The 27,448-nt window shown below is 46.0% G+C and overlaps 1 protein-coding gene across 1 annotated transcript in view; it reads right to left on the bottom strand.

The window, feature by feature from the left end:
* Positions 1-27,045, bottom strand: part of MINAR1 (membrane integral NOTCH2 associated receptor 1) — a 36,317-nt gene extending 9,272 nt beyond the window's left edge. The window contains exons 1-2 of the mRNA XM_082618995.1: positions 26,969-27,045; positions 1,386-3,747 (exon numbers count right to left, since the gene is read on the bottom strand). Coding sequence (XP_082475121.1) covers positions 1,386-3,686 — 2,301 coding nt within the window. The 5' untranslated portion in view covers positions 3,687-3,747; positions 26,969-27,045. The remainder of the gene's footprint in view (positions 1-1,385; positions 3,748-26,968) is intronic.
* Between the last annotated feature and the right edge of the window lie 403 nt (positions 27,046-27,448).

The following is a 27,448-nucleotide window of genomic DNA, read 5'->3' as shown; positions in this document are numbered from 1 at the left end:
CATAATATATTCTGATTTCTGTCCAACACCACGTGTTGTAAGTGGCTACCGAAGAGAACAGTGGCCGGCACAGGTACCAGAGGTTCCTTTGGGATCAGAAAAAAATCACTTCTTATTTTACTCTCTTTCCCTGCTTTGGACCCTGAAAACTTCCTTAGGGCTCCATTTTCTAAGCTCGCCCTTCTTGGCATTCGAGGGACTCAGCCTCCTGCTCTGTATTCAATGTTTGCAGCCACACCTCTTCACTCCCTCTCTGACGACTGGTCCTCCGAGCCCTCAGGAGGCCCCGTGGTCTGTCCACTGACCTTTGGAATGAGAAAAGGGAATTGAGATGAGCAACAAATTGAAATGCTATCACTTTGGCCAGAAAGGGTTCAATGTAACCTACTTAGAAGGAAGAACAGCAGCCACAAGTACCGCTGAAACAAATCATCCTTACTTCAGGGGACGAGAAGAAGAAGGAATGTGAGTATGTGTGTGTGTGCTCACTCCAGCACTGACAGAAAGATGCTGACTATAAAGGTGCAAAAATGCTCAAGTTCCCATAAAACTGGGTAGGAAAAAACCTCCAAAGCAAAGAAAGACATCATATTAAGAGTTGCCATCCTCGGGCTTCCCTGGTGGCGCAGTGGTTGAGAGTCCGCCTGCCAATGCAGGGGACATGGGTTCGTGCCCTGGTCCGGGAAGATCCCACATGCCGCGGAGAGGCTGGGCCCGTGAGCCATGGCCACTGAGCCTGCGCGTCCGGAGCCTGTGCTCCGCAACGGGAGAGGCCACAACAGTTAGAGGCCTGCGTACCGCCAAAAAAAAAAAAAAAAAAAAAAAAAAAGAGTTGCCATCCTTGGGCAGTGGAACTGTGAATAATTTCCTTAATTTATCTTCTTTTCTTACGAATCATCTATTGATCTATTGATCTGAAAATGAAAAAAAAACTCAAACTTTTAAAAAGGAACACCATGCATGCCACAAAGTACGTGAAAGGGCCATAGGAGCTAGCTCGCTTTTAAGTCATTTCCCTCCTTTTCTTTGCCTGCATCCTGCCCTTTCAGGAAGGACAGGAAGAAATCCTTGGTGATGCTTGTCTGCTCTGCCACGTTCCCCATTCTATGAAAATCAGGTCTCGAACCACCAGTCCAATATCTGAGTCATGCTTTCTCCCTTCGGCAACACAGCAGCGTGTGCTCCTCCGGGCTGATGGACAATTTGGCGGGACCAACCACCAGGCTATGCTGTCCTCTCTGCTCTAACGTGGAAAGTCTGGAAGGATTACGAGCACAGGAAGGGCAGGCCTCTTTTTCGTGTAATGTAAGCTTCCAGGCTTGGAAACAGACCAGGGCTATATAGTAAGGCTGCTGCCTAGTTACGCGAGCTTACACGTGCATTACCTCTTTAGATTTTCGATGCCAGTCCTTACTCTCCCCAGGGCCTCTGTCTTTGACATCCTCCTCTCCGACGCCCACGCGGTTGGTGTAAGTGATGGTGCGCCAGTCCCTGGGCGAATTGGAGATGCTGGCGATTTTGGATTCTGTGGCGCTGTTCTCCTCCGTCAGGGACCTGGAGGATGGCCTGGTGAAGAGGCTCTTTTTTAACGCCTTGACACGAAGGCTTTCGCTGTTGCTTCCGCTGGCGTCTGAGCAGCACCAGTCGGCCGAGTTCTCCAGTTTGGGCCCGTGGGAGCCATTGTGTGCATGGAACATCCGGGGAGAGGCGCTCTCATCGGATGGAGCCTCGCTGGTCAAGGAATTCAGATCTATCTGCACACTCACCTTCTCGGGCTGCTGTATCTTCTGATCCAGCTTATTGAGCTTGCCCAGGACTTGGGAGATCTCCTCGCGGACACCCGACAGCGATTCGAGCTTCCGTTCAATTTCACCGATCCTGAGCACCAGTTTGCACACGCTGGTCTTCAACTCCTCTTCCGAGTGGTGGCTGTTTTCAGGCCGGTTGCCCTTTTCTCCTTTGCTGCTGGGGAGCCCGTTGGTGATTTTGGTTAGGTTGTGCTCCGGTGAACTGTCACAGTCCGACTTGTGAAGCTGAGATAAAGATCCTGTGCTGTTGTAGCAGGATGACTGTATCACTCCCGTCGAGCCACTGATGCTCATGTCATCAAGAAATCGGAAAATGTCACTGATGTCATCACTGACAACTTCCGAGTCGTCATCTGACTGCTTCATGGCGTGCCTGTCACTGTACTTGCCCTGCCCAGAGGCACACAAGTCTTTGCATTTCTTGGGCTCCAGGACGTGCTGCTCGGTCTGGGTGCCCACGCTACTGGTGTCTGAGCTGAGCTGCCTGCTGGTGCAGCTAATGCTCTTGTCTTTAAACTTTTTGACTGGTTCATGCTTCTCCAGGTCAACGGGGGACGAGATCTCTTTAGATTTGAGCCCGTTTGGCTTGGCCGCATAGCCAACGGGGAGAATTGGCTGTTGCTCCTGCGGCATGAGGTAAGCTGGGCGCCTGTCTGGGGTTGGGAAGTTGGGGGTCTGGCTGCTGGGATTTGGATAGCGGAGCTTCTCCTCGGAGGGATTTCTACTGAAAAAGGACCGTTCAAAGTCAGGAACTTCTTCAGTGTTTAGGCTCCAGCTTTTGGCCGGCCAGGGGGTCTGCTTGCCCGGCCTCCCGGGACAGCGCCTGGCCTCCTGGGTCCCCATCACTGGAGTGGGTCCAAAATACGTGGAGGCTTGAAGGTCATCTAAGCTTTCGTGCTTTGCCCGCCTTTTGTCAGGAACAGGGGAGTACTCGGGATTCAGGTACTGGCTGTTGTAGGGCATCTCAAAGCTGTGATTGGGGAAGGGTGTCTTGTGGGACTCCTTTCGGCCCTGGGGTTTCCCGTGCTCACCCTCAGCCTTGTTAGCGGGGCTGGCCAACTCGGGGGACACAGTCATCAGGTTGTGAAATTCCTCTTTGAAGATGTTCCTTTTCTGGATACAGGACTGGACCACGAAGGGCTCCTCATTAGAAATGAAAGTCTCCTTGATGCCCTGGGTGAGGGGCAGGGAGTCCTGATCGGACATGGACTCGCTCTCAATGTTCATGGGGAAGTAGGTTCTCTGCATCTCGCAGGGCTGAGGGCTGGCCACCGAGTAGGGGGCCAGAGCCTGCAGCCTGTCCAGGGAAGCTGCCCGGTTTTTCACATCTTTGCTGACCCCCAGCAGGAAGTTGGGCTCGGAGGCAGGTACAAACTGCGGGCAGTCCTTGCAGTCCATCTTGCGGCACTTGGAAGACTGGCGGGTGGGGTAGCCCCGGCTGAAAGGCTGGTCACTCAGCTCGCAGCTGAGGGACTCACACTGGGCCGCGGTGCAGAGTTCCGTGTCCGAGCGGCCCAAGTCAAAGGACGCCTCCTTCTTGCGCATCTTCTGCCGGCAGCTAGGGAGCTTCTCCTTGGCTGTAGCCCCGTTCATCTGAATGAGGTTGAATATCGTCACGATATCTGCCGCCACCATGATTTTCTTCGATTGCTGGTTGTTCACGGTGCATTTCATCTTGTCTTTGAATAACGTGGCTGGAAAATTGGGATCGAGACAAGCCGTGTAGAAGAGCACGCTTCTCAGTTTGGAGAGCTGGGACAGATCAAAGCGGGTGCACAGGGATTTGCACAGGTCCTGGTAGGAAACGGTATTTTGCTTGCTGTCCAGTTCCTCCAAGATCTTCACCAAGAAGAGAGAAGTTTCCTGATTGGTCTCCATGATTTAGAATTTCAAAGCCTCGCTGATGACACTGAAACTTCGAGTCAGTTCTACAGGGTGACTATTGAAAAAGAGAAGCAGGGGAGAAAGGATTATAAACACCAGTGGAGTTTTAAGTCAAGCTGGTTATGAACCACATAAAGAAATGCAAGGGGGGCTTCCCTGGCGGCGCAGTGGTTGAGAGTCCACCTGCCGATGCAGGGGACACGGGTTCGTGCCCCGGTCCGGGAAGATCCCACATGCCGCGGAGCAGCTGGGCCTGTGAGCCGTGGCTGCTGAGCCTGCGCGTCCGGAGCCTGTGCTCCTCAACGGGAGAGGCCACAGCAGAGAGGCCCACATACCGCAAGAAGAAAAAAAAAAAAAGCAAGGAAAACCTTTTTAAGGTTTAAAAAATGTCATAAGTGCTTTAAAAATGTTTATAATATACTTTGTAATTCGCTTCCCAGTAATCTACCTAAAGAAATTATTGACTATGATTTTGCATAAAGATGTTCATTATGTATATGTACAACTGAATCACTTTGCTGTACACCTGAAACTAACCCAACATTGTAAATCAACTATACTCCAACAAAATTTTTTTTAAATAGTTACAATTATAAAAAAATGATGTTCATTACAATGGCATTTATAATAGTGAAAAAATAAAACATCTTAAATATCCAAATATTAGGGGAATGCATAAATAAAATGGGTTACCATATACAATGATTTCTTACAAACATTAAAATTATATTAATGTACATCCTTACAATGGAATACTACTCATCAATAAAAAGGAACAAATTACCAGTACTTGTAAATGACATGGATGAATCTCAAATGTATTGTGCTTGAGTGAAGGAAGCCAGACTCAAAGGCTACCTATTATATGGTTCCATCTTAACGATATTCTGAAAAACAGATCCGTAGCTGCCCGGGGCTGGTTGTGAGGCAAGGTGCTGGCAAAACTGCACAGAGAAATTTTCCTGGATGATGGAACTATTCCACATCTTGATTGGAGTGGTGGTTGCATGCCTCTATGCATTTGTCGAAACTCACAGAACTGTGTGCTAAAACGTGTGAATTTTAGCTATGTAAATTGTACCTTAATTATAAAATTACACACTGAAGACATTTTATGACAAAAGAAAACTGTGGTACAATACTGAGTGGGAAATGTGAAAATAAATATGTTATGTAGTAAGATCTTAATTATATAAAATTATATCTTCTTGGAAATGAAACTGAAAGAAAATAATATACACTCAAATGTTAATGGTGGTTACCTTTGGATTGTAAATACGCATTTTCTTTCTGAATTAGTCATCTTTGTTTCTCAATATTTTATTATGCAAATTTTCAAACATACAGCAAAGTTGAAAGAATTTTTTTAATTAATTAACTTATTATTATTTTTTTTTTGGTTGAGTTGGGTCTTTGCTGCTGCACGCGGGCTTTCTCTAGTTGTGTCAAGCAGGGGCTACTCTTCGTGGTGGTGTGCGGGCTTCTCATTGTGGTGGCTTCTCCTGTTGCGGAGCACAGGCTCTAGGCGCAAGGGCTTCAGTAGTTGTGGCTCGTGGGCTCTAGAGCACAAGCTCAGTAGTTGTGGCGCACGGGCTTAGTTGCTCTGTGGCATGTGGGATCTTCCCAGGCCAGGGCTCGAACCCTGCATTGTGGTCCCTGCATTGACAGGTGGATTCTTAACCACTGTGCCACCAGGGAAGCCCTGAAAGAATTTTATAGTGAACACTCATATAACCACCATCTGTATTCCACCATTAACATTTTACTATATTTACTTTATCACATATCTATCCATCTACCCTTCATGAAGCCATCTTGCTTTTTTTTAAAGCACTTCAAACTAAATTGCAGACATCGGTACACCTCCCCCTAAAGATTTCACCATGCATATAATTAACCCAAGTCCAATAATTGTTTACAGTTTCTCTTTTAACATAAGATTTACATACAATGAAGTGCATAAAACTTGAGTCTATTTGCTGAAGTTGTGACAAATGTATATGCCTGTGTTATAAGCAAAACCCCTACAAAGATCTAGAACGTTTCACTTGCCCCTTCCCATTCAACCACAGTTCTTATTTTTTACAGGTAACTCTAATTTTTTCTTTATAATTTCCCTTCTTTTCCAAAATTCCTACCGTGACCACGTATTATTTTGTAGTCACCAAACAATAACTAACCTTATTTTGAAATGGGAAGAAAACTCTACATTAACATATCTTGGATGGAAAAGTGAAAAACATCAAACCGAAAGCTTAACAAAGCTTAAGAGAAAGTAAAGCTCTTCACGGATAAATATGGACCCAGTTTCTGAGATTTACAAGGAAACATCAAATCACACACGGTACCCTACCCAGTCACTCCTTGCTTAGAAAAGGCATTTTGATGATTGACTTATTGATTTTAAATTTGATTCAGGGCTTCCCAGGTGGCGCAGTGGTTGAGAGTCCACCTGCCGATGCAGGGGACATGGGTTTGTGCCCCGGTCCGGGAAGATCCCATATGCCGCGGAGCGGCTAGGCCCATGAGCCATGGCCGCTGAGCCTGCGCGTCCGGAGCCTGTGCTCCGCAACGGGAGAGGCCACAGCAGTGAGAGGCCCGCGTACCACAAAAAAAAAAAAAAAAAAAAAAAATTGACTCAGCCCACACACAGCCAGCCTATTTTCTAGGGAAACAGTGTCTGTGTGTGTGGGGGGGGTGTGTGTGTTAAATTTCAGCTGCTCTGGACCATGGGGTCTCTGTCCAGCGTGAGGGCAGTGCTCCCAATGGGTATCTATACACATTAGTGAGCTCTCTCCACGAACGTCTGCGGGGACATGCAGAGACCAGTGGTTTGGATTTTCTTGTATGGAAAAGGCAGTGAAGCCCCGAGAGGCTCTGTTCCTGCCCAGAACAAGCCACAGAGAACCCACATCTCCCCACGCAGCTCTCCCTGCCCTGCCCCAGCCGCCCAATCCGTGTATAGAAGCCCTGCATGTCAGGATGTTCTGGTTTGTTAAAGGCGGGGACAACCTGCCACGCTTGATCTGCAAGGAAATAAATAGGCACAGAAACCAGAGTGGCGGACAAATGAATGCAATTGAGGGAAGAGCAACTACCACTCACGCACACCATATTTCATAGTTTGGTGACACAAAGCACTTTCAGAGATACTCTTTTCTAGAATTCTTATAACAATCTTAGGAGGATTCTTTCACTATTACTCTCCGACAGATGAGGAAACAGGCACGGAGCACTGAAAGCAGCAACTAGGCGCAACTAGAATCATCAGAGCTGGATTTGCAGCCCAACCCCATGGGCCTCCGCAAAAACCCAAGACCCCACTTTCCTGCAAGACTGTCTCAACTTTCTGTTCTACTTTGTGTGGCTAAAACTGTATTAATCCCAGGTCAAAAAAGAACTCAGAAAACCAAGGCCCAGTGTCTCCTGAAGTGAATAAAGGAAACACAAGTGATCTGCTAAACCTCAGTCATTTTCTATTAAGACTGAAATTGAGGGGATTATGAATGGCCAGGAAGATAGGCAGGTGCCCCTGTGCAAATGGGCACATGGCCACATGCCTGGTGTGTGTGCGTGTGATGATTAATCACCATAGAGAAACTCCATGTAGATTTTCCACAATATGCCAACGAAAGCCATAGAGGACTAAGGAGCAAAAGAGAGGCTCAAAGGAAAAAGCAGAGTTCTTGGCTCTGTGACAGTGTTAACAGGATCCGGCCTGCAGCACGCAGACCCTGGCAGCTACCTCTTCTGGCCACACAAAAGCTCTGTGGTGTGCAAAGAGCACTCCCTTTTCACAGATGAGGAAACTGAGGAAAGGAGAGGGAACTTGAGTTGCCTGGGGTCTGCCATTGGGCTAGGGCCCCAGTAGACCACAGCCCGTGATGAGCATATGCTGTGGGAGGGGCAGCAGGCTCCGGCTCATGCCAGGAGGAGCAAAAGCATTGCCACAGTGACCGATGTGAGCTGGTGGAGGGGGCGGGCTGAGTGGGACAGGCAGTGCAGCCTGACCACCTCCTGTGTACTGGGGCTTTTTTTTTTTTTTTTTTAACTATCTTTATTGGAGTATAACTGCTTTACAATGGTGTGTTAGTTTCTGCTGTATAACAAAGTGAATCAGTTATACATATACATATGTTCCCATATCTCTTCCCTCTTGCGTCTCCCTCCCTCCCACCCTCCCTATCCCACCCCTCTAGTTGGTCACAAAGCACGGAGCTGATCTCCCTGTGAGGAGAGGTCACTGCTTCCCATGTATGTGGCTGCTTCCCACTAGCTATCTATTCTACATTTGGTAGTGTATATATGTCCATGCCACTCTCTCACTTTGTCCCAGCTTACCCTTCCCCCTCCCCGTGTCCTCAAGCCCATTCTCTAGTAGGTCTGCGTCTTTATTCCCGTCTTGCCCCTAGGTTCTTCATGATCATTTTTTGGTTTGTTTTTTAGATTCCATATATATGTGTTAGCATACGGTATTTGTTTTTCCCCTTCTGACTTACTTCATTCTGTATGACAGACCCTAGGTCCATCAACCTCACTACAAATAACTAAATTTCGTTTCTTTTTATGGTTGAGTAATACTCCATTGTATATATGTGGCACATCTTCTTTATCCATTCATCTGTCGATGGACACTTAGGTTGCTTCCATGTCCTGGCTATTGTAAATAGAATTGCAATGAATATTGTGGTACATGACTCTTTTTGAATTACGGTTTTCTCAGGGTATAAACAAGATGAAAAGACAACCCTCAGAATGGGAGAAAATATTTGCAAATGAAGCAACTGACAAAGGATTAATCTCCAAAATTCACAAGCAGCTCATGCAGCTCAATATCAAAAAAACAAACAACCCAATCCAAAAATGGGCAGAAGACCTAAATAGACATTTCTCCAAAGAAGACATACAAATGGCCAACAAACACATGAAACAATGCACCGGGGCTTTACAGGAAATTTCCGCAACAGCCTGGAGAGGGAGGCACCACCACTCTGCACCCTCTGCTGGAGGCATGAGGAAAATGAGGCCAGATTACATGGACGAGGAGGACCTGAAGCCGAATCTGGAGAAGGCCAAAGCCCAGGCAGGCTCTCTTCTCAGTGACAAAAGGGCAAGGAAGGAACATCAGCCCGAAAGCTCTGGGGGCTGAGTGAACCTGCCGTGGAACGTGTATGTGTGTGTACACACAGCGACGCCCACGCACACACACACTTATACCCTCACACACACAACCACACACACAACTCTCGGCCACAGTTCACACACGTACACACGCCCTCACTGCCACACCCACGTGGATAGGCACACACCCTCTCTCACCCACACCCCTTCTCTCTTCGGGCTCTCTCAGCCGAGCCCTCAGGGCTTGAATATTCTTAAGCTCCCAGCACAGCCTGATGTGCATCTGGGGAAAGGCCAAGGCATCCACAGAGCCACCCTCCCTGGCGTTTGGACGCCCACCCCCAGCACACCGCCTGCAGTGACCAGTCTCTGCTGAATCACGGGATGCACCTGGAGGCGGCAGGCACCACTCACAGGGCTGCACAGCCCCTCCCGGGGCAGGAGAACACGCCCCCGCCCCCAGCCAGTTAAGGCACTGAGAGGTGGCTGGCAGGGTCCCACCCCAGCTCACACTCGGGAGCCACCTGCTGAGTAACGTGCATGCACACCCAGGGGCAGGATGTCCAGCCTGGGGAGCCCGTGAGCAGCTGGGCTTCTGGAATTCAGACCCATCAGGACTTCATCAGGACCCCAGTGGTCCCCAACTGCCCGCCCAGATCAATCCTCACAGCCCAGGCCTCCCCTGCCTGCATCTCCTATGTCCACTCTGCATTTCCCCCAGGGAGGTCTGTGCCCTCTCACTGCCCACACCCCGGGAACCCTGCTTCCCTTCCAGGGCCCGCCTCCAACAACCTTGCTTTCCCCCAACCTCTCACTGATCTCAGTTGGAATCAGTTGCTCCCTTTTCGGTGCTCAGCGGGCCTCTGTCCGCGCCTTGGTAATAGTGTTTCTCACACAGGAAAGACTTGCCTCAGATGGTTTAAAACATATTGAGATCTGGCCCCCCAACCCCAGACCAACCAATTAAATCAGAATTCCCAGGAGGAGTCCAGAATCTCGGGAGTTGTTAAAGCCACCCAGGTATTTCTGAAGCGTGGGGTTTCAGACTGAGGGATTGAGAAACCCCATTTAGAAAGTAAAGGGGCTGGCATTAAAAGGAATGAAATTGTGCCATTTACAGAAATGTGGATGGACCTAGAGATTGTCATACAGAGTGAAGACAGAAAAAGAAAAACAAATATTGTATAATATCACTTATATGTGGAATGTAGAAAAATGATACAGATCAGCTTATTTGTAAAGCAGAAATAGAGACACAGATGTAGAGAACAAACCTATGGTTACCAAGGGGGGAAGGGGGGTGCAATGAACTGGGAGATTGGGACTGACATATATACACCACTGTGTATAAAATAGATAACTAATGAGAACCTGCTGTATAGCACAGGGAACTCTACTCAATGCTCTGTGGTGACCTAAATGGGAAGGAAATCCAAAAAAGAGGGGATATATGTATATGCGTAGCTGATTCACTTTGCTGTATAGTAGAAACTAACACAGTATTATAAAGCAACTATACTCTAATAAAAATTAATTTTTAAAAAGGTTTCAAGTGTTTAACGAATTTCTGAGTAAAATGTTGACTGAGCTTAAAAAAAAAAAAAAAAAGAAAGTAAAGGGGCTGGGTTTTGCAAGAGGCAGTGTAACCTAAAGGTTGAGAAGATGGGCACACAGATTCCAGCCCTTCTCATCACTAGCTACATGACCTCCAGAAGGTCACCTACAGTCCCCAACCTCACTTTCCTCACCTGTAACAATGGGATTAATTAACAAGCTCATGTACAGCACTTAATAAAGTGTCCCCCAATGACAGCCCTTCCACAAATGACAGCAGTCGTTCATGGAACAGCGGTGGCCGTGGGAAATCTAGTAGTTTCCGTGGGTTGATGCCTCACAGCACCTCCTGCAGGTTAGGAAGTAGGACCACGTGAGCATTTTGGGGAAATGACTCCATTCTACAGAGAGAGCAAGACACACCTGTGCCTAAAGCAGCATTCTGGCCTCCCTCGTTTTCACATGTTCAATCTCTTCAAAGACTTTTAGGGGCTTCCCTGGTGGCGCAGTGGTTAAGAATCCACCTGCCAATGCAGGGGACACAGGTTCGAGCCCTGGTCCCGGAAGATCCCACATGCTGCGGAGCAGCTAAGCCCATGTGCCGCTACCACTGAGCCCGCATGCCACAATTACTGAAGCCCGCGCACCTAGAGCCCGTGCTCCGCAACAAGAGAAGCCACCGCAATGAGAAGCCCGCGCACCACAACGAAGAGTAGCCCCCGCTCACCGCTACTAGAGAAAGCCCGCACGCAGCAACGAAGACCAACGCAGCCAAAAATAAATAAATAAAATAAATAAATTTATTTGTAAAAAAACCTTTTAGTTTCCCACTGTAGAAAACTCTGTCCTCAATCACATGCTTTCAGGGATCCGCATTAAACCTGTGAGTTACTGCCTCTCTGGATCACACCTCAAGAGGAGAAGAACAAGTTGTGTGCAGAGCTCCTTATTCATATCTTTTTTAAATAAGAGGAAAGTTCATAAACTGATTTCATGAGGAAGTTCTGAAGGCCAGAGGTTGGAATTATCCACTCAGAATAAACAGGGGTGTCCTCTCAGCCCCCTTATCACACGTCACTCTAAGACCGGGCCCCCCTTGTCACCTATCTGATGCCCACCCCGGGCAACTACCTCGGGTCTTCTTGAAGATTCTACAGGCCTTCAGAGCTTCACAAACCATCCGAGCAACAGTATGTACATGGCACTGTGCAAGGGACCATGGTGAGCACCCAGGCTAAGCCCCTCGCCTTTACAAACTGGAAAACGGGGCCTAGGACCATCATTTTTCAAAGCCACATGGAGAGTTAGTGGCAGATTCGGCCGCAGGACGCAGGGTTTCTGACACCTTGCCTATTTTCACAAGTGTCTGTGCAGAAACGCCAGTCCTGGACGTCAGGTGCCAGAGAAGCATAAACAAGAAGCTGGGGACCCGGAGGGAGTGAGAAGAATCCCAGACACAGGGAAAGGCCAGCTTCGCAGAGGAGGCGCCATCTGCAAAGGCCTCGAAGACTGAGGAGGAAGAGGGTGTTTCATGGTCTGGAGGAAGGAGACAGAGGGCAGATTCCAGGGCAAAGGGCAGAGGCGTGAAGGTAGAGAGGGGCGGAGTCTGACTGTGGAGCTGGGCAAGCAGGGGACATTTAGAGAAGGCAGGGTGCTGAATCTGGTCTGGGAGTCTGGGCTCAATTCTGCGGGCAGTGGGAGCTGGGAGCACCAACAGAGCAGGTGCTGGAGGGGCCGAGCCTGTGGCTCAGGTGGGCACTCGCCCACAGGGTGCGCAGACCGGGGTCCACATTCTCTTCCTCGGCAATGCCTCCTGCACGTACACAGCCAGGAGGACCACTCCAGGCTCTTCCAGCTCCAGATCCATGGCTCTTTCCACCACACAGCGGTCTGTAGGTTTGGGAAGGGCAGGAAATGGATGCCAGATTTTTATGCCAGATTTTTTTCCCACTACCTCATGACACTGTGTGTCTTTCTCACGTCATGCTCCAACTATGACAAATGTAGCTGTTCAGTGTAAGAGGCTAAAGTGAATGTCCACCTTTTCATGACCTTCTGCATTTTTATCTGCTCAAAGCCTTGACATTGGATGTTGATCAAAACAGAGCAGAAGAAAAGGACACGATTTAGGGATATAACTTGCAGGATTGCTGCATGAGTCTTTGGACAGAAGACAAGCTCTCTGAATTTCATTTCCACCAACTCCCTTAAAGGTTTCATCTTCCCTTCTGCCAAGAGCTCCAAAATCTGATGAGAACAAATGACACCAACCTTGAGCTGGATTAGCAAAACTTGGTTGTGAAGTGTTCTTTCTTTTTTTTAATTTTTAACTTAATTAAATTTATTTATTTATTTATTTTTGGCTGCATTGGGTCTTCGCTGCTGCGCGTGGGCTTTCTCTAGCTGCGGTGAGCGGGGCTTCTCTTGTTGCAGAGCATGGGCTCTAGGCAAGCAGGCTTCAGTAGTTGTGGCACATGGGCTCAGTAGTTGTGGCTCTCGGGCTCTAGGGTGCAGGCTCAGTAGTTGTGGCGCACGGGCTTAGTTGTTCCACAGCATGTGTGATCTTCCTGGACCAGGGATCGAACCTGTGTCCCCTGCATTGGCAGGCGGATTCTTAACCACAGCACCACCAGGGAAGTCCCTGAAGTGTTCTTATTAAAGCTTTCCCATATGCCATGATATACTGATCTTTCCAACACTGAAATAATGGAATGTTGGCATAATGTTCTCACTTTACACTCATGAAAAGCACAGTAAAGAGCATTTCTCTGCAGGATTTGTGTAATTCCAGCCCAGATACTGACCTGGTTTGTTATTTTGGATTTTGTTTTTTTCCAGGATGGTGAATGCTACTGTGATTCAGTGAAATTCTGGACTCAATGAAACTACAAAAGGAAGGCATTCCTCTAGGAATCTAAAATTTATAGATGGGAATTTCTACCTCCCCTTGTGTCACCTATAATACATTTCAAACTGAAAGGAGACCCCTTTCTCTCTTAATGGCAGTTTTCCTCCACAAAGCTGCTAAAGAGGGCAGCATAGAATTAGGAAGGGGGCTTTGCTCTTCTTTGCCAAGATGTATCACCACAGAGCTCAACCTTAGTGCAAAGCCCTTGATTAAGATATCAAGACATGAAGCATTTCCCAGATCTGGCAAGAAGGCAAGCTTAGAAAATGGGACAAGCCTCCCATTATGAACACCTAGAAATGCTGGATAAAATATGATTTTTTTTCTTAATGTGTGCAGCTAAGCTTGCAAGAGAGCAAGGTAAATGTCCAGGTGCCAGAAACAGAGAAAGGACTGAAAATCACAGAGCTGGTAATGGAGCTGCTCTGGGGGAGGTGGGGCAGGAGGTTTCTACTAAGTGAGAATAGAAGTGGCCCTCCATGAGATGGTGAGTGGGAAAGATGTCTTCAGAAAGATGGGACCCTTTAAGGACTATTCTCTAACTGTAAGTGAGAGTATGAAATAGAGGGAAAATCTGCTTATGAGCACAGGAAGCAAGGAAACTTGTCAACTTCTGCCTGGGCTCTCGGTTAAATGTAAAACAGGGCTTAGAATGTAAAACAGGGCTGATGCCTTAAATACGTTAGGGCTCAATTTATGTTGCTGGATGGTTTAAGGTCTCTTGAGTTAAGAAATTAATGTGCAAATAGGTTCTATGTTGGTGATATCCTTGGATACAAGCAAAACAAGTGCAAAACTGCTCTGAACAATCAAGGGTGCCCCAAAGAGAAAAGAAGCCATGCTCACGTTGAATACTATTTTTAAAAATTACAACACACAAGAGGAAATACACAACAGTGAGTAACAGTCAGCAGACACAAAATAATCAGGAGGATTAGAACTTCAAGAACATCACAAAATGGAAAACAATCTTTAAAAAGCTATAAGTATATTTTAAATAAGTAAAGATATTTAAACATTTTGGAAATCCAAATTAAAGATGTGAAAAAATGAACATATGCATCTGGTAAAGAGTGAAGCAGTACTTCTAGAAATTAAAAATAATCATTGAAATAAAAATCACAATGGACAGATCAAATAACATATTAGATATAAGTGAAGAGAAAATTGGTGAACTGGAAGATATATCTAAGGGAATTTAGCAGTATGCAGTGCAGAGAAAAAAAAAGATTTTTAAAATATGAGATTGAGGTTAAAAGGCATAGAGCAAAGGAGAAGTTTTAACAAATGTCTAACAGGAGTTCCAGAAAAGATAAGAACAAATGGTGGAAAGTCAATAATCAAAGGGATAATGTCTAGGGAATGCTCCAGAATTAAAAACTTGAATTTTCAAAGTGCAACATACACTCCAAATAAGGCATACAAAAATGAATTCACCCACCCTTAGACACCAACACACATCATACTGAAATTGAAGAATACCAGAAGCAAAAAGAAAGCCTTAAAACGGGAAGGTGGTGAGTGAATTACCTAGAAAAGGGTAAAACTGAAAACAGATTTTTAAAGAATAAAAATAGAGATCAGAAGACATAGGCATAAAATCCTTAAAGTGCTAAGGAAAAATAACTTATAGTTTTACAATTCTATTACCAGATAAACTATTATTCAGAAATAAAGAAAAAATTATAATTTCAGACAGTTTGTCACTCACACTCCTCATTGTAAAAGCTACTAAAGAAGCTCCTTCAGAGAGAAGGAAAGTGAATCCAGAGAAAAGAAAGAGGTAAACATATAGTTAATTCTAAACACATCAACTGTATAAAACAATTACTAATTTTAGAGGTAAAATGGAAGGGGCAATGATCAGGGTTAAAACTCTCTAAGTATTACCTGTATTCTCCAGAGGAGAAAAGGGATGTTAAATACATTTAATGTTGAGTAAAAAAAATGTATATTAGAAAAAATTTATGCATAACCACTAATAGAACAGGAAGAAATTGTAGAACTTAATGTAAAACTACTGAACCAGTATACAGAAAACATGGAATAAATAAAATTCAATCAATTAATAGAAGGTAGGAAAGTGGGAAATAAAGAAGCAAAGACACATTAGGACAAGTAAAAATTACAAATAAGATGACAGAAATATTTCCAAATACAACATACACAGTAAATGTAAATAGGCTAAATTTACTGGTTAAAACACTATGACTCTCAAATTGGATTAAAAAACATTTTTTTAATATTGCAGTCAAATGCTACCTATAACAGACATACCTAAACATGTTGTCACAGAAAGGATGAAAGGATGCAGATGGGATAAGATAGTATCAGTCAAAACCAAATTGGAATATAGTTGGTATCTGTTACAGGCAGAATGGCATAAGTGTTAAAGGTCATGACTCCAGAGCTAAATTGCCCAAGTTTAAATCCAAGCTCTTCCAGTTACCAGCTGTGTGACTTGAGCAAGTTATTAATCTCTCTGTCTCAGTTTTCTCAGCTGCAAAATGGGGATGATAATAGTATCTATCTCATGTTATACATATTAGCGTCTGGCAAACATTAAGCAATTTGGCAATATGGATAAGGCTCAAGATAAACAAATCCTACTGCCATCCAAATCCACCTCTGGTTATGTTGTTTATCTATGGTTACCAGAGATAACCATTCACATGGGCTCAGAAGGAAGCAAAACTGTTTATTAAAACACTTTTTAATAGTAAAATAGTACAGCGGAGGAAAAGATAAACTTGGGGTTATTCAAATAATTGATAATATACAGCAGCTAATATGAATGCATTTATTTAAAATAAATTTAAGGATAAACTTCAAAAACATAAAAATGCATGGAAAAAGAAAGTTGCAAATGGATGTATATCATTGATATCATTTTTTAAAAAAAATAGAATGTTTAGGGATGTATATATAAAAAGGAAAGTATAAAACCTTATATGGAAATGACATATACCATGTCTGGCAGAGTGGTTTCCTTTGGAGAGAAAGAAGGGGAAGGAAAAATGTGGTTTAATGCCTAAAATTAAGGCCCAATATTATGTGCTGTCTTGACATCTGGTGAAACCTGGAGGGTCTCGAATGATCTAGCCACAAGCTCCTCTCCCTACTCTGCTCCCACAGATAGGACCCTCTGGCCAAATAACCATCCTCATCAAAGGGACCAGGTGGTTCCTACTTATCCCTGGGTAGCAGGTTTGGTACCCTGCCAGACCAGGGATATTCAAACAAGCCAATCACATCCTCCCACAGGAAACAGGGGTCACCTCACCCTCTTGTTACTATGAAGCCTGCCCCTGACAGACCCTGCTTGTTCACTCTGCTCCCAAGTCAACCCTGGTGTGGCCCTGTGTGATGTGCTGTGTCCTCCCCCAAGACTGTGAGTCTATGTGATTAACAAGCTTCTGTCAGTCTCACCTTCCAGAGTCAGATGTCAGGCAACCATTCCCATAACCCTAGGGACAGAATCCTCCTTCTCCAGTGGGGTAAATAGCTGGCGATTAAACAAAAGGAGGAGCAGGTAGAACTTGAACTACCACATAGTATTTTCTTTAAAAAAAAAAAAAAGCACGGAAGCAAAAATGACAAAATGTTAACACCTATTTAATCTCTGTGGTATGTGTACATCTTTTAGGTTATTTTCTGTACTTTTCTGCATTTTAAAAAATATGTGCTAATTTAAAATGAACATCAATTTTAAAAACTAGATAAACAAGTTCCCACTTAGACCTGTCAAAATAGAGCCAAAAGAAAATTTTTATAAATAAGGCTGTAAAGGTAACTATTAAGAAAATTGACGACAGTTTTTTGTTGTTGATTATGTTTTGCTGCTTTTGCATTTTTATGGTGAGAGGCCTGTGTGTTAAAGGGAACGCTAAATAGTTGTTTGCTTTATTTTAATTAGTTAAGAATTCTGGGTCCAAATGGCAATCTATTTGGATAGACAAATTTTAAAGCCTACTATACAAAGCTCCTGTAAGTATAATTTGACAGGTAAATCAATGGAACAGAATAAAAGGACAAGAAGCATACCTAAATGTAGCTAAGGATTCATTCTATGAGGAAGGTGGCATTTCAAGTCAATGAGAAAATAATGTTTTATTCAGTAAAGCATGTTACTGAATAGTTAAGTAATAGTTAATAGTTAAGTATTATTAGAAAAACCAGTTAAGCAGTTGGTAAAAAATTAAGTTAGCTCTCATTCTTTGCCATATACAAAAGTAAATAACCGATTAAATGTAAAGAAGGAAATCTGAGCCAGGATTAAATCATCTGAAGTTGTGAAAGATTTTCCACACAAGATTCCAAAAGTTGAAATCATGATGAAAAAGATTTGTCAACTTGGATAAATGAAAATGACTTACCTTGTCAATAAACATCACAGAAATTGAAAAAAGAAAAGAATGCAGAAACTTTTTGCATCTTATAAAAAACTTTAAATATTAATATGAAAGAATGAACCACCCCAAAGACAAGGAGTCAATATTCAAAGAAAGAAAGGCAAAGGAAAAAATGGGCAACATCCTAATAAACAAAGAAAGCAAACTAAAACAGCAGTTTGTTTGACTGCCTTATCATTATACATCTAAAGAAAATAAAAATGATATTGTCTTTCTAAGGTGAAGAAGTACCAAAATGCTATGGATTTTCTGCCTGCTGAATTGGTATTGGTTAAGAAGACTCATACCACTGTTGGGGAGAATGTGGGAAAGTGGGCCCTCCCAAGCACTGTTGGAGAGAGAAAAATTTGTGTGATCGTTACAGGAAGTAATCTGCATAAAACTTGAAATATGCACATCCTTTAAATAAAACAAATCCACACCTGTACATACTTATCTAAAGGAAATAATCAGATATGTGTAAAAAAAAAGTGCTACGAATATTCTCTATAATGTTGCTTATAATAAGAAAAAATCAGCAATAACCTTTGTAGCTAACAATTGGTTATATAAAATTGAAGTACACCAATATGGTGAAATGTCATGCAGCCACTAATAAGCCATGTTGCACAGATATACATATTGACATGTTTAATTTTTAATGATGTATTCTTAAGTAAAAAAGTGTGCTTCTAAATGGCATATTGTAATATGATATAAAATTATCTATATGCACACCCTATATACCAAAATGTTAATAAAAACTATCTCTCGGTGCTTTTTCCTTCCCTTTGTTTTAGGTCTGTATCAGTTAAATGTTCAGAATATGTGATTTTCTAATAAAAAATAAAGAAGAAAAGATTTGCAGGCAAACCCCAGCAATGGAAACTTGGGGAAGTAAATTATTATCTCTGATCTTTGGTGTTCTCACCTAGAAAAGTAAGATATCAATTCCTCCTCCTGGAATTACTAACAGGGTCAAATGAGACACCCATTTATTCGTTCAAAAATATTTATTTTGTAACTGGCACGTGTCAGGCATGGTTTTAACTACTGGAAAGACAACAGGGGGACTTCCCTGGTGGTCCAGTGGTAAAGAATCTGTCTTCCAATGCAGCGGACGTGGGTTCGATCCCTGGTCAGGGAACTAAGATCCCACATGCCACAGGGCAACTAAGCCTGCACACCACAACCACTGAGCCCACATGCCTCAAGTAGAGCCTGCATGCCGCAAACTACAGAGACCACATGCTCTGGAGCCCACGCACCACAATGAAGAGCCCACACGCTGCAACTAAGACCCAATGCAGCCAAAAAAAAGAAATGAAGTAAAAAATAAATTTTAAAAATAAAAAATAAAAAATAAAAGAAATACAGCTGGGTATTCAAAAAGACCAAAAAAAAGAAAAAAAAAAAACCACCTACCCTCATGAGCTTATATTCTAGTGGGGAGACAGATAATAAGCAAAATAGATAAGTAAAATGAATAGTATATTAGACGGTGGAAAATGCTATGGAGAAAAATAGAGGAGGGGTTAGAAAGCATGGGCCAGGGGTGGGGGCTGCAATTTTTAATAAGATGTTCAGAGAAGTCCTCAGGGGAAAGATTACATCTGAATGAAGTTCCCAAATACCTATTTGGGAAACCACAAGCAAACCACATGAGGAGGAAAGCAAGCATCCCAGGCAGAAGGAACAGCAAGTGCAAAGGCCCTGAGGCTGAAGCATGACTGGCGTGTTTGGTTGGCCAGGAAGGCACTTTATACAATATGATGTGCAAATAAACACTATTTATTAGTTTATTGTCTCTGATATAATATTTACCTCCAAGGTGATCATGTTCTTTATCAAAACATCTCCAAAAATAGCTCAGGCACCACTCATGTTCCATTTTACAGTGAAAAAATATTGAGAGCTGGGAGCACCCTTAACTTCTCCCCTATCCACCTAAAATCATTCCTATGTCAGCCTCCCTCCTGACCTTTGACTTCCCAGGAAGAGATGAGGCCCTGGACCAGATGATGACTGTTGGGATGAAGAGGTACAGACAGATACCATTTGAGGGAAGTCAAAATGTTTCCTAACAGTATAAGAATCCTCTAGTTCATTTCTCATTTAGGAAAGTTTTTCCAACCCTCCTTTCATGTATTTTCCTATATATGCCATTTGGGAAAAATGGTATACCATTTTTATATGATTTGTCTTAATTTAACTGTTTGTTTTCATTTCATTATAAATGTAAATGCGTACTCTAGATCCTGTGTGTGGCCATCTTATAACTGGGATGGCTATGTGGTCTCAGTGACTAGTTGCACTTTGGGGACAGTGTTGAACTTTTATTACTGTGTTTCCAAAACTGCAGTTGATGGAACCTTTGGCCTCTGTTGAGTTCATTGTAGAGAGGGTAGAGTTTTAGGATTCAAGAAACACTGACCAAGGTGAAGATCTGATCAGATTCCCCAGAATGTCCACTGCCACCAGAAAAAGTCAAAGTTACGCCTCTGGTTCTGCAAAGTTCTGTGGCTTCCCAACACTTAGGCGGCAAATATTGATCATCTCAGAGGTTGTGCTGTATTCATTTCCTATTGCTGCTGTAACAAATTACCATAAATATAGTGGCTTAAAACCACACAGATGTATCATCTTAGAGTTCTGGAGGTCAGAAGACCAAATGGGTTTTTAAGTCAAGGTATCAGCAAGGCTGCACTCCTTCCAGAGGCTCTAAGAGAGAATCTGTTTGCTTGCATTTTCCAGCTCCAGGAGGCTGCCCAGTTTCCTTTGCCCCACGGCCCCTTCCTCCAGCTTCGAAGCCAGCAATTACATCATTCTGAGCTCTTCTCCAGTGCCCACATCTCCATCGCTAACTCTTCTGTCTCCTCTTCCCCACTGGTAGACTCTTGTGATTACTTCGAGCCACCTCAATCACCCAGCATGATTCCCACAGCTCAAGATCTTCACCACACCTGCAAAGTCTCTTTTGCCATGTCAGGTCACAGATTCACAGGTTCTGGGGATTAGGATGTGGCCATCTTGGGGCTGGGTACCTCTTTAACGGAGGGCCTGAATCCCTGACCACCAGTGCACACAGGCAAGGAAGGAAGTCTTGTCCTCTCCACTTTCTTATATTTAGGGTAGACATAGCTGGAAGGTTTGCAGTCCTTCTCAGAAGGCAAATGCTTTGCTCTGGTTGATCAAGTAAGATCTGGTTTGCCCAGCCTGTCAGGTAGAACCCTCTACTGCCTGGCAGCTGAGGATAATGATAATGCATGATGTTGATAAGGGCTCTCTTGTACCGTAATCCTGAAATACATCCTAAAACCCTGGACACATGGAAGGTCATACTGTCACATCCCTCTCCCCATTCTCCAAGCTCACAGCAACCCTGACCCATGCCTGCCTGGGCACCACGGCCCCAAGACAGGGAACTGGTCCTTCCCGCGTCCTCCAACCATTCACTTCAGGACCTAGCTGCAACCGCCCTGTACCCTTCCTATCGATGGGGACGAGGTCTCTGACTCAGATCTTCCCCTTCCTCAGGCAACTCCAAACAGCACTTGTAAACGTGGGGGATAAACAGGGGCCCAGGCCTCAAGCCCAGCCATTCTGCCGATGCAGATTAGGCATAGGCCTGAAATCTACATTTATAAAGATCCCCCGGTGGCGGGGGATGAGTTGGGAGATTGGGATTGACACATATACACTATTGATACTTTGTATAAAATAGATAACTAATGAGAACCTACTGTGTAGCACAGGGAACTCTACTCAGTGCTCTGTGGTGACCTAAATGGGAAGGAAGTCCAAAAAAAGAAGGGATATGTGTATACGTATAGCTGATTCACTTTGTTGTACACTGGAAACTAACACAACACTGTAAAACAACTATACCCCAATAAAAAGTAATCTAAAAAATACGATACAATAAAAGATCCCCAAGAGGCTTTGGTACTGTCCTTGCCCTGAGAGTTGCCTGGGAATGCTGGACTAGACACATCTTGGCATTGATGCACTCTGGTACTTTAAATAATTTCCAATTGGCTCATGGGCTTCTGGAGTTAAGCTTCTTTATACTGAAGTACAGAAAATAATGGATGTCCCCTTCCTCGTTCCGGAAGCCATCTTTCAGCTAAGGATCTTTCCAGTGGCCACACCGTACTGTTGACTCAGACGGAGGTTACTGGACTGAATCATTCCATTTTTTCATCATGCGGCAGCTACAGAGCCAGGCCTCCCCCGCCCCTGCTGAGGGCCTCTGAATCATCCGACGCGATGCTCGTTCCTTCCTCTACAGGACAGCGTTATTGCACTGCCCAGCCTGTGCCCGTTCCGTGCCGGTCACTGGGGCAAGACGGGGACTGAGACACTGTCCCACTCCTCCAGAGGCCCACAGTTCGGTGGGAGAGGCAGACCAGCATGAGGTACGTTCAACACAGTGCAGGAAGTGCACCCGTGGCAGCGGGACAGATAGGGAGAGCGCACAGAGCCAACTCCCCACCGCACTCGTGCCCACTCCCACTCACTACCCATCCCCATCCCCCCCAACCCACCCACTCACCACCTGCTCTCCATCCTGCACCCACAATGCCAAACGGCTTTCCACGTTCTCCAACCTCAACTCCAGGCCCCATTCCCGTGTCTCTTGGCTGGCCTTCTCACGACTGTGGTCAACCCTCCAGGCTTCCAGGAGGTTCTAGAGCCCTTCACACCCACAGGACGCCCATCAATCCCTACTGGCCTATTGATCTTTTTCGGTTTGTTTTCTCAGCTGTTTACCTGAAGTCTCCTTAAGTAACCATAAAGCTTGCATGTTTAGCATCCTGCATACATTTTTCCTTTCTCAAAATCCCAGTGATATTACAGAGGCCGCAATGTGGTAATCAAAGCACATCAGCCACCGGAAGTCAAAACTGCTCACCAGGACACAAGGAGAAAGGCAGGAGGAAAGGGCACAGCAGGTGGAAGGGCTTCTGAGGAAGGCTTCCACGGCGGAGAGGAGGTGGGGGGCTCGCTGGCTGAGAGCTTTTGTAGGGCACTGTTCCCACAGGCCAAGCCAGTAGAAAAGCTTGCCAGGAAAGCTCCCATTGGCTGAGAACATGGGACACCAGAGCCCCAGAAGAATCATACAGTAATCGTGCTCAACAAATCACGCACTAGGGATGGCATTAAATGGTGTCTGTGTGTGTGTATGTAGTGCATTCAGCAGGTAGTTCTCGAACTTGGATAAAAAGGGAAACAACAGCATGTCACAGCCATATGACACTGGCCCTGCAGCTCACTCCACTAACTCCCCTACATTTCATTCCAAGCTCACAAAACAGCTTCTTCTTTTTTTTTTTTTTTTTTTTTTTTTTTGTGGTACGTGGGTCTCTCACTGTTGTGGCCTCTCCCATTGCGGAGCACAGGCTCCGGACGCGCAGGCTCAGCGGCCACGGCTCACAGGCCCAGCCGCTCCGCGGCATGTGGGATCTTCCCGGACCGGGGCACGAACCCGTGTCCCCTGCATCGGCAGGCGGACTCTCAACCACTGCGCCACCAGGGAAGCCCAACAGCCTCTTTTTATTATCTGGCTTCTAATGGGCATTTCTCCCTGACCAGTGAACACACTTAACGATTCACTTTCTTCCCACTAACCTATTAAGCCAGCATTTTATGTCTTATGCATCAGGCCTTTGGTTATCATGGGTCCTTCTCTAAAAGATGGGCCTGGGTATATTAGCAAATGAACTCTGCAACCAGCAAAGATGACAACCACGTGCCTCAATCACACCAAGGTTCTAATCCCCGGGAAGCCCTGTCTCAGCAACCTCTGGCCTTCCTGGATAACACTGCTATGCTATGTGTTCTGATCCCAAACCAGCATTATCCTAAGCTCTTTACATGTTGCATCCATCAGGATAGGCTAGGTTATACTGCAGCAAGACTGTCCCCAGATTCCAGTGGCTTAAAACACTCGTGGTTTCTTTCTTATCCACGGACATGACCAAGGTGAGTCAGCCACGGGCTCTGACCCACATCACCTTCAGTCTAGGACCCAGGCTGAGGGGCAGCCCCAGTGCAGCTTATGGGATCTTAGTTCCCCGACCAGGGATTGAACCCAAGCCACAGCAGCTTGAAAGCTCCAAGTCCTAACTACTGGACCGTCAGGGAAATCCCATGGAACTCTGACTGTCCTGGAGCAGAGGAAAAGGGAGAACAAAGAAGTGAGGCACCTGCTAACTCTGAAAGCTCCCAGCCAAACAAGGCACAAGGCCACATCTAATTCCGTGTGACCAGGGAACTGCCACCCTCCATGTTCCCAGAAGGAAAGACAGTCAGACTCTTTATTAGCAGAATAATAACCACCATACGCATGGTGCTGATGACCTCTTAGAGCAATCGGTTCCCAACTTGAACGAGTTTAAAGGTTTTTCTTGCAATGAGCCAAAATCTGTCTTCGCTAGGCAGCAACAAGTCAATCAAAGTCCCTGCCCTCCTAAGATTTATACTGTAGTCGTTCCATCCATTAGTCCCTGTTCGGTCAAAATAACTTTACTCCCTCACTTTCTTATCCATGCAGCAAGCATTTACTAAGTACCTACTTACCTGCCAGGTACTGTGCTCTATTTAGGAGCTTTAGGGCTGAAGACGTCAGGATCTTTCTGGAGTCCACGTTGTAGGGGGTTAGCTAGCCATCGAAGAGGACCAGCTGCCAGATCCTCCTTAATAACACAGAACTAGGCGACCACAGTATTTCATTTCAAACACTCAAAGGGGGAATATGCCACATTCTGGAGAGAAGGCTTCTAGGGCTTCTCTAACTGTGTTCTGGGGTGCCATAAGCGGTTCCAAGAGGGTGCTTCAGACATTACCTTGGGAATGAACAGGCTGCCATGTCCCTCCCTCATCTTTAATCTGTTTCATATACTTAACTTTCATATAAGATTTAACTTAAAGAGCTCTACTCTTAGAGAGAGAGAAGGAGGGGAAAAAACTAATGGTCTAGTCTGATGCTCTGTCATTTTATATAAACATGCAGAAAAGTTAAGTAACTTACCAAGGTCATACTGTGAAGTTAGAAGCATACCTGAGGCTGGCCACCAGCTACCTCTGCCTGTCTCTAAACTCCATACACCTCTTTTTTTTTTTTTTCCAATTTACACCAAGTCTGCAGGTAAGCTCCAAATGTCAGTGGGAAAAGCTAATCAGTGGGCTTTAGCAACATAGCCACAGAGGAATCTGAAACCTTTCCCGGCTACTTTGAGAACACACATCACCACTCGGCAGAAGCAGGGAGCAGGGTCTTCCCCTTCCTTCTCTTGGTTATCAAATCCCTGCCCTGCAAGCACAAAGCCATAGCTGCAACACTGTTTTCTGCTTCACATTTGTCAAGATTTGAGAAAGGGCTTATTCGGGGACTCCTGAGTGAGAAAACCCCCAGACCAGTTCTGTGTGCAGTGCGCAGAGACAGGACAGACATCTTAACCTCACAGAGGCAACTGAATGTCTCGGAGGGAATATCAGAGGGTTAATAGCTACAAAAGCTTTGGAAGCTGGAAAGATGTATCAATTTTGCCTCTAGCACCGGCCAGGAAAGAAAAAAAAAAAAGGACTTTATATATGTAAAATTCAAAAAGAACACATCACCAACAAAGAAACCTTTGACTGTCTTCCAAATATTAACTGCTGTACAACACTTCCTCACCAAACTCATCAGAAATGCAAATAAACTGTTTGATCTATTATTTCCCTGGCCATTTATTTGCACATAGACTCAGATTTATACAAACCTCTCAGACACGCACAATAAAAATCAGACTCTATTTACCAGACATTTAAGGTTTTCCTTCCAGGTTCCAGGAACCTAAGAAAATCTCTAAATGTGTTCTTTCCGCAGACTCCCCCTTCTCCCTCCTGCTCTACCTTACTCTGATACACAGAAAGAAAGCCCCTAAAGGGGAGGTGTACAACTCTCCCTACAGCAGCAGGCACCCTACTCTCTTGAAGCTCCTTCTGTTATTTCAACTGTCCTCAAAATTCTGCTGTGAGGGTCGCATTCCAAAAGACATCCTGTGGCCACAGCTGTCTGCTGTCTTCTACCTGCAGAGCAGACTCCAGGGATGCTGGCGGTCATAGAAATGGGAAGGAAGGGTCATTTACCCAACTCCTCCATCTGGGGGAGGCGGTGGCAACAGCTTGTTTGCTGGAGAAAGGGGTGCCTACCTGGCCCCATACCCTGCTGCCAAACCACTCCTGGCAACTCTTCATGCCACGCATAAAATCGCAGCCAGCTGGGGCAGTGAAGCTCCCAATCACAGCCATGAGGGCGGCAGCATGGACTCTGCTTCTTCCACAAGACAAATGGGCTAGAAGCCTCTAAGATAGATCTCTATTGTTTGGTTGTTCTTTTTTTTTTTTTTTTTTTTTTTGATCTCTATTGTTTATCGCAGAGACTCTGGATCCCCCAGCTTAGGTCTTTCGCAAACGATACTTAATTCCCACTGAAAAGTGTGCGTGAACCCAACCACCTTACACAACAGTTTAACACGGCTACAGTCTTCCAGCAAAACAATGCTGGATTGGGCGCTGTTCCAGTGAAGCTGCTCAAATGCCGCCAGACGCTCCCGGCACCCTTGAGAGAGTAGACAAACGGTTACCCTGGCTGGATGTGGTAGCCCGGAGGAATACTCGCTTAAAGAGGGAGGGCGGAACAGGTAGGGAATGCTGCAGATGCACGAGGTAGACAGCGTGTGAGTGCACGCTCCTCATCCGCCAGGCCTGGCTTCTGTGTTTCTGGCAGGTGAAGTTGAACATCCTTATCTCCTCGGGAAGAACAACGATCCCATTCCACGTCAACGTGACTGGAAATATCAATTTAAGAATTGGAGGCACTGGTCCGTCCAGCTGGGGTTCGTCCAGCTTTCCGTCTTACTTTGTGCCTCTGATGTGTCAGGCTTTTTGCACACAGTGCTCGCCTATTTAACCCTCAAGATACCGTTTTCTACAAGGGAATTTTCTGCCATGAAAACTTGCCCCAAACTGCATGATCCTTTCCCGTTGACTCGCTTAACGAACCCCCGATCTCTCCACCAGGTTTGGTCAATCCCAGCACCGCACACACACCTTGCCCATCACAGCCCGCAACGCTGCGGCCCGCAGTGCTCCGGGGCCGAGGGGAAGCGGGGAGGTGCGCCCGCAGCCCCGGACCTCACACCCCGCGCGCGTGTGCGGCGAGCCGCGGGCACACGGCGTACACACCTCGCACCGGCACACTCAAGCACACGTGCGCTCCCGCCCCCCGCCCGTCCCGGGCTCTCCGAAGTTACCTCCGAGGCTCCCCCGGCGCCGGGCCCACGCCGCCCAGCGGGGCTCCCACTTCTTTCCCGCCGGGGTCAGCCCGGCCTCAGACGCCGCGGCTCGGGAAGACTCCGGAACCCGCCGGGCCCCGCCGCCTCCTGGACACCCCGGGGTCCGCACCAGCGGCCGCACCCCGGGGGCTGGGGCGGCTGTGGCCTCGGCCGCCCCGGGTCGGGCTCTGCCTTCACCTGCGCGGCTCCCACCGGGCTGCAGCCGGGACTGGGGCCGGCGCACGGCGGCAAAGGCGGGCGCTCGGGCTCCTCCCGGGCAGCGGGCGGACGGCACCGGCTCGCATGGCGCTCGGGCTCGCAGCGGCCCCGGGACGTGGCCTCAGCCCCCGGGCGGCCCCAGCCGTGGTCTTTGTGTCTCGGCTGGCGCCGCCGCGTCACGGGCTTGCGGGCGGTGAGCGGCGCGGGCCGGGAAGCGGGCGGCAGAGAGCTCGACTCAGC

The sequence above is a fragment of the Mesoplodon mirus genome (genome assembly GCF_964341445.2).
Source record: "Mesoplodon mirus genome assembly, chromosome: 4".
Classification (NCBI taxonomy): domain Eukaryota; kingdom Metazoa; phylum Chordata; class Mammalia; order Artiodactyla; family Ziphiidae; genus Mesoplodon; species Mesoplodon mirus.
This window is presented reverse-complemented; position numbering and strand designations above follow the sequence as displayed.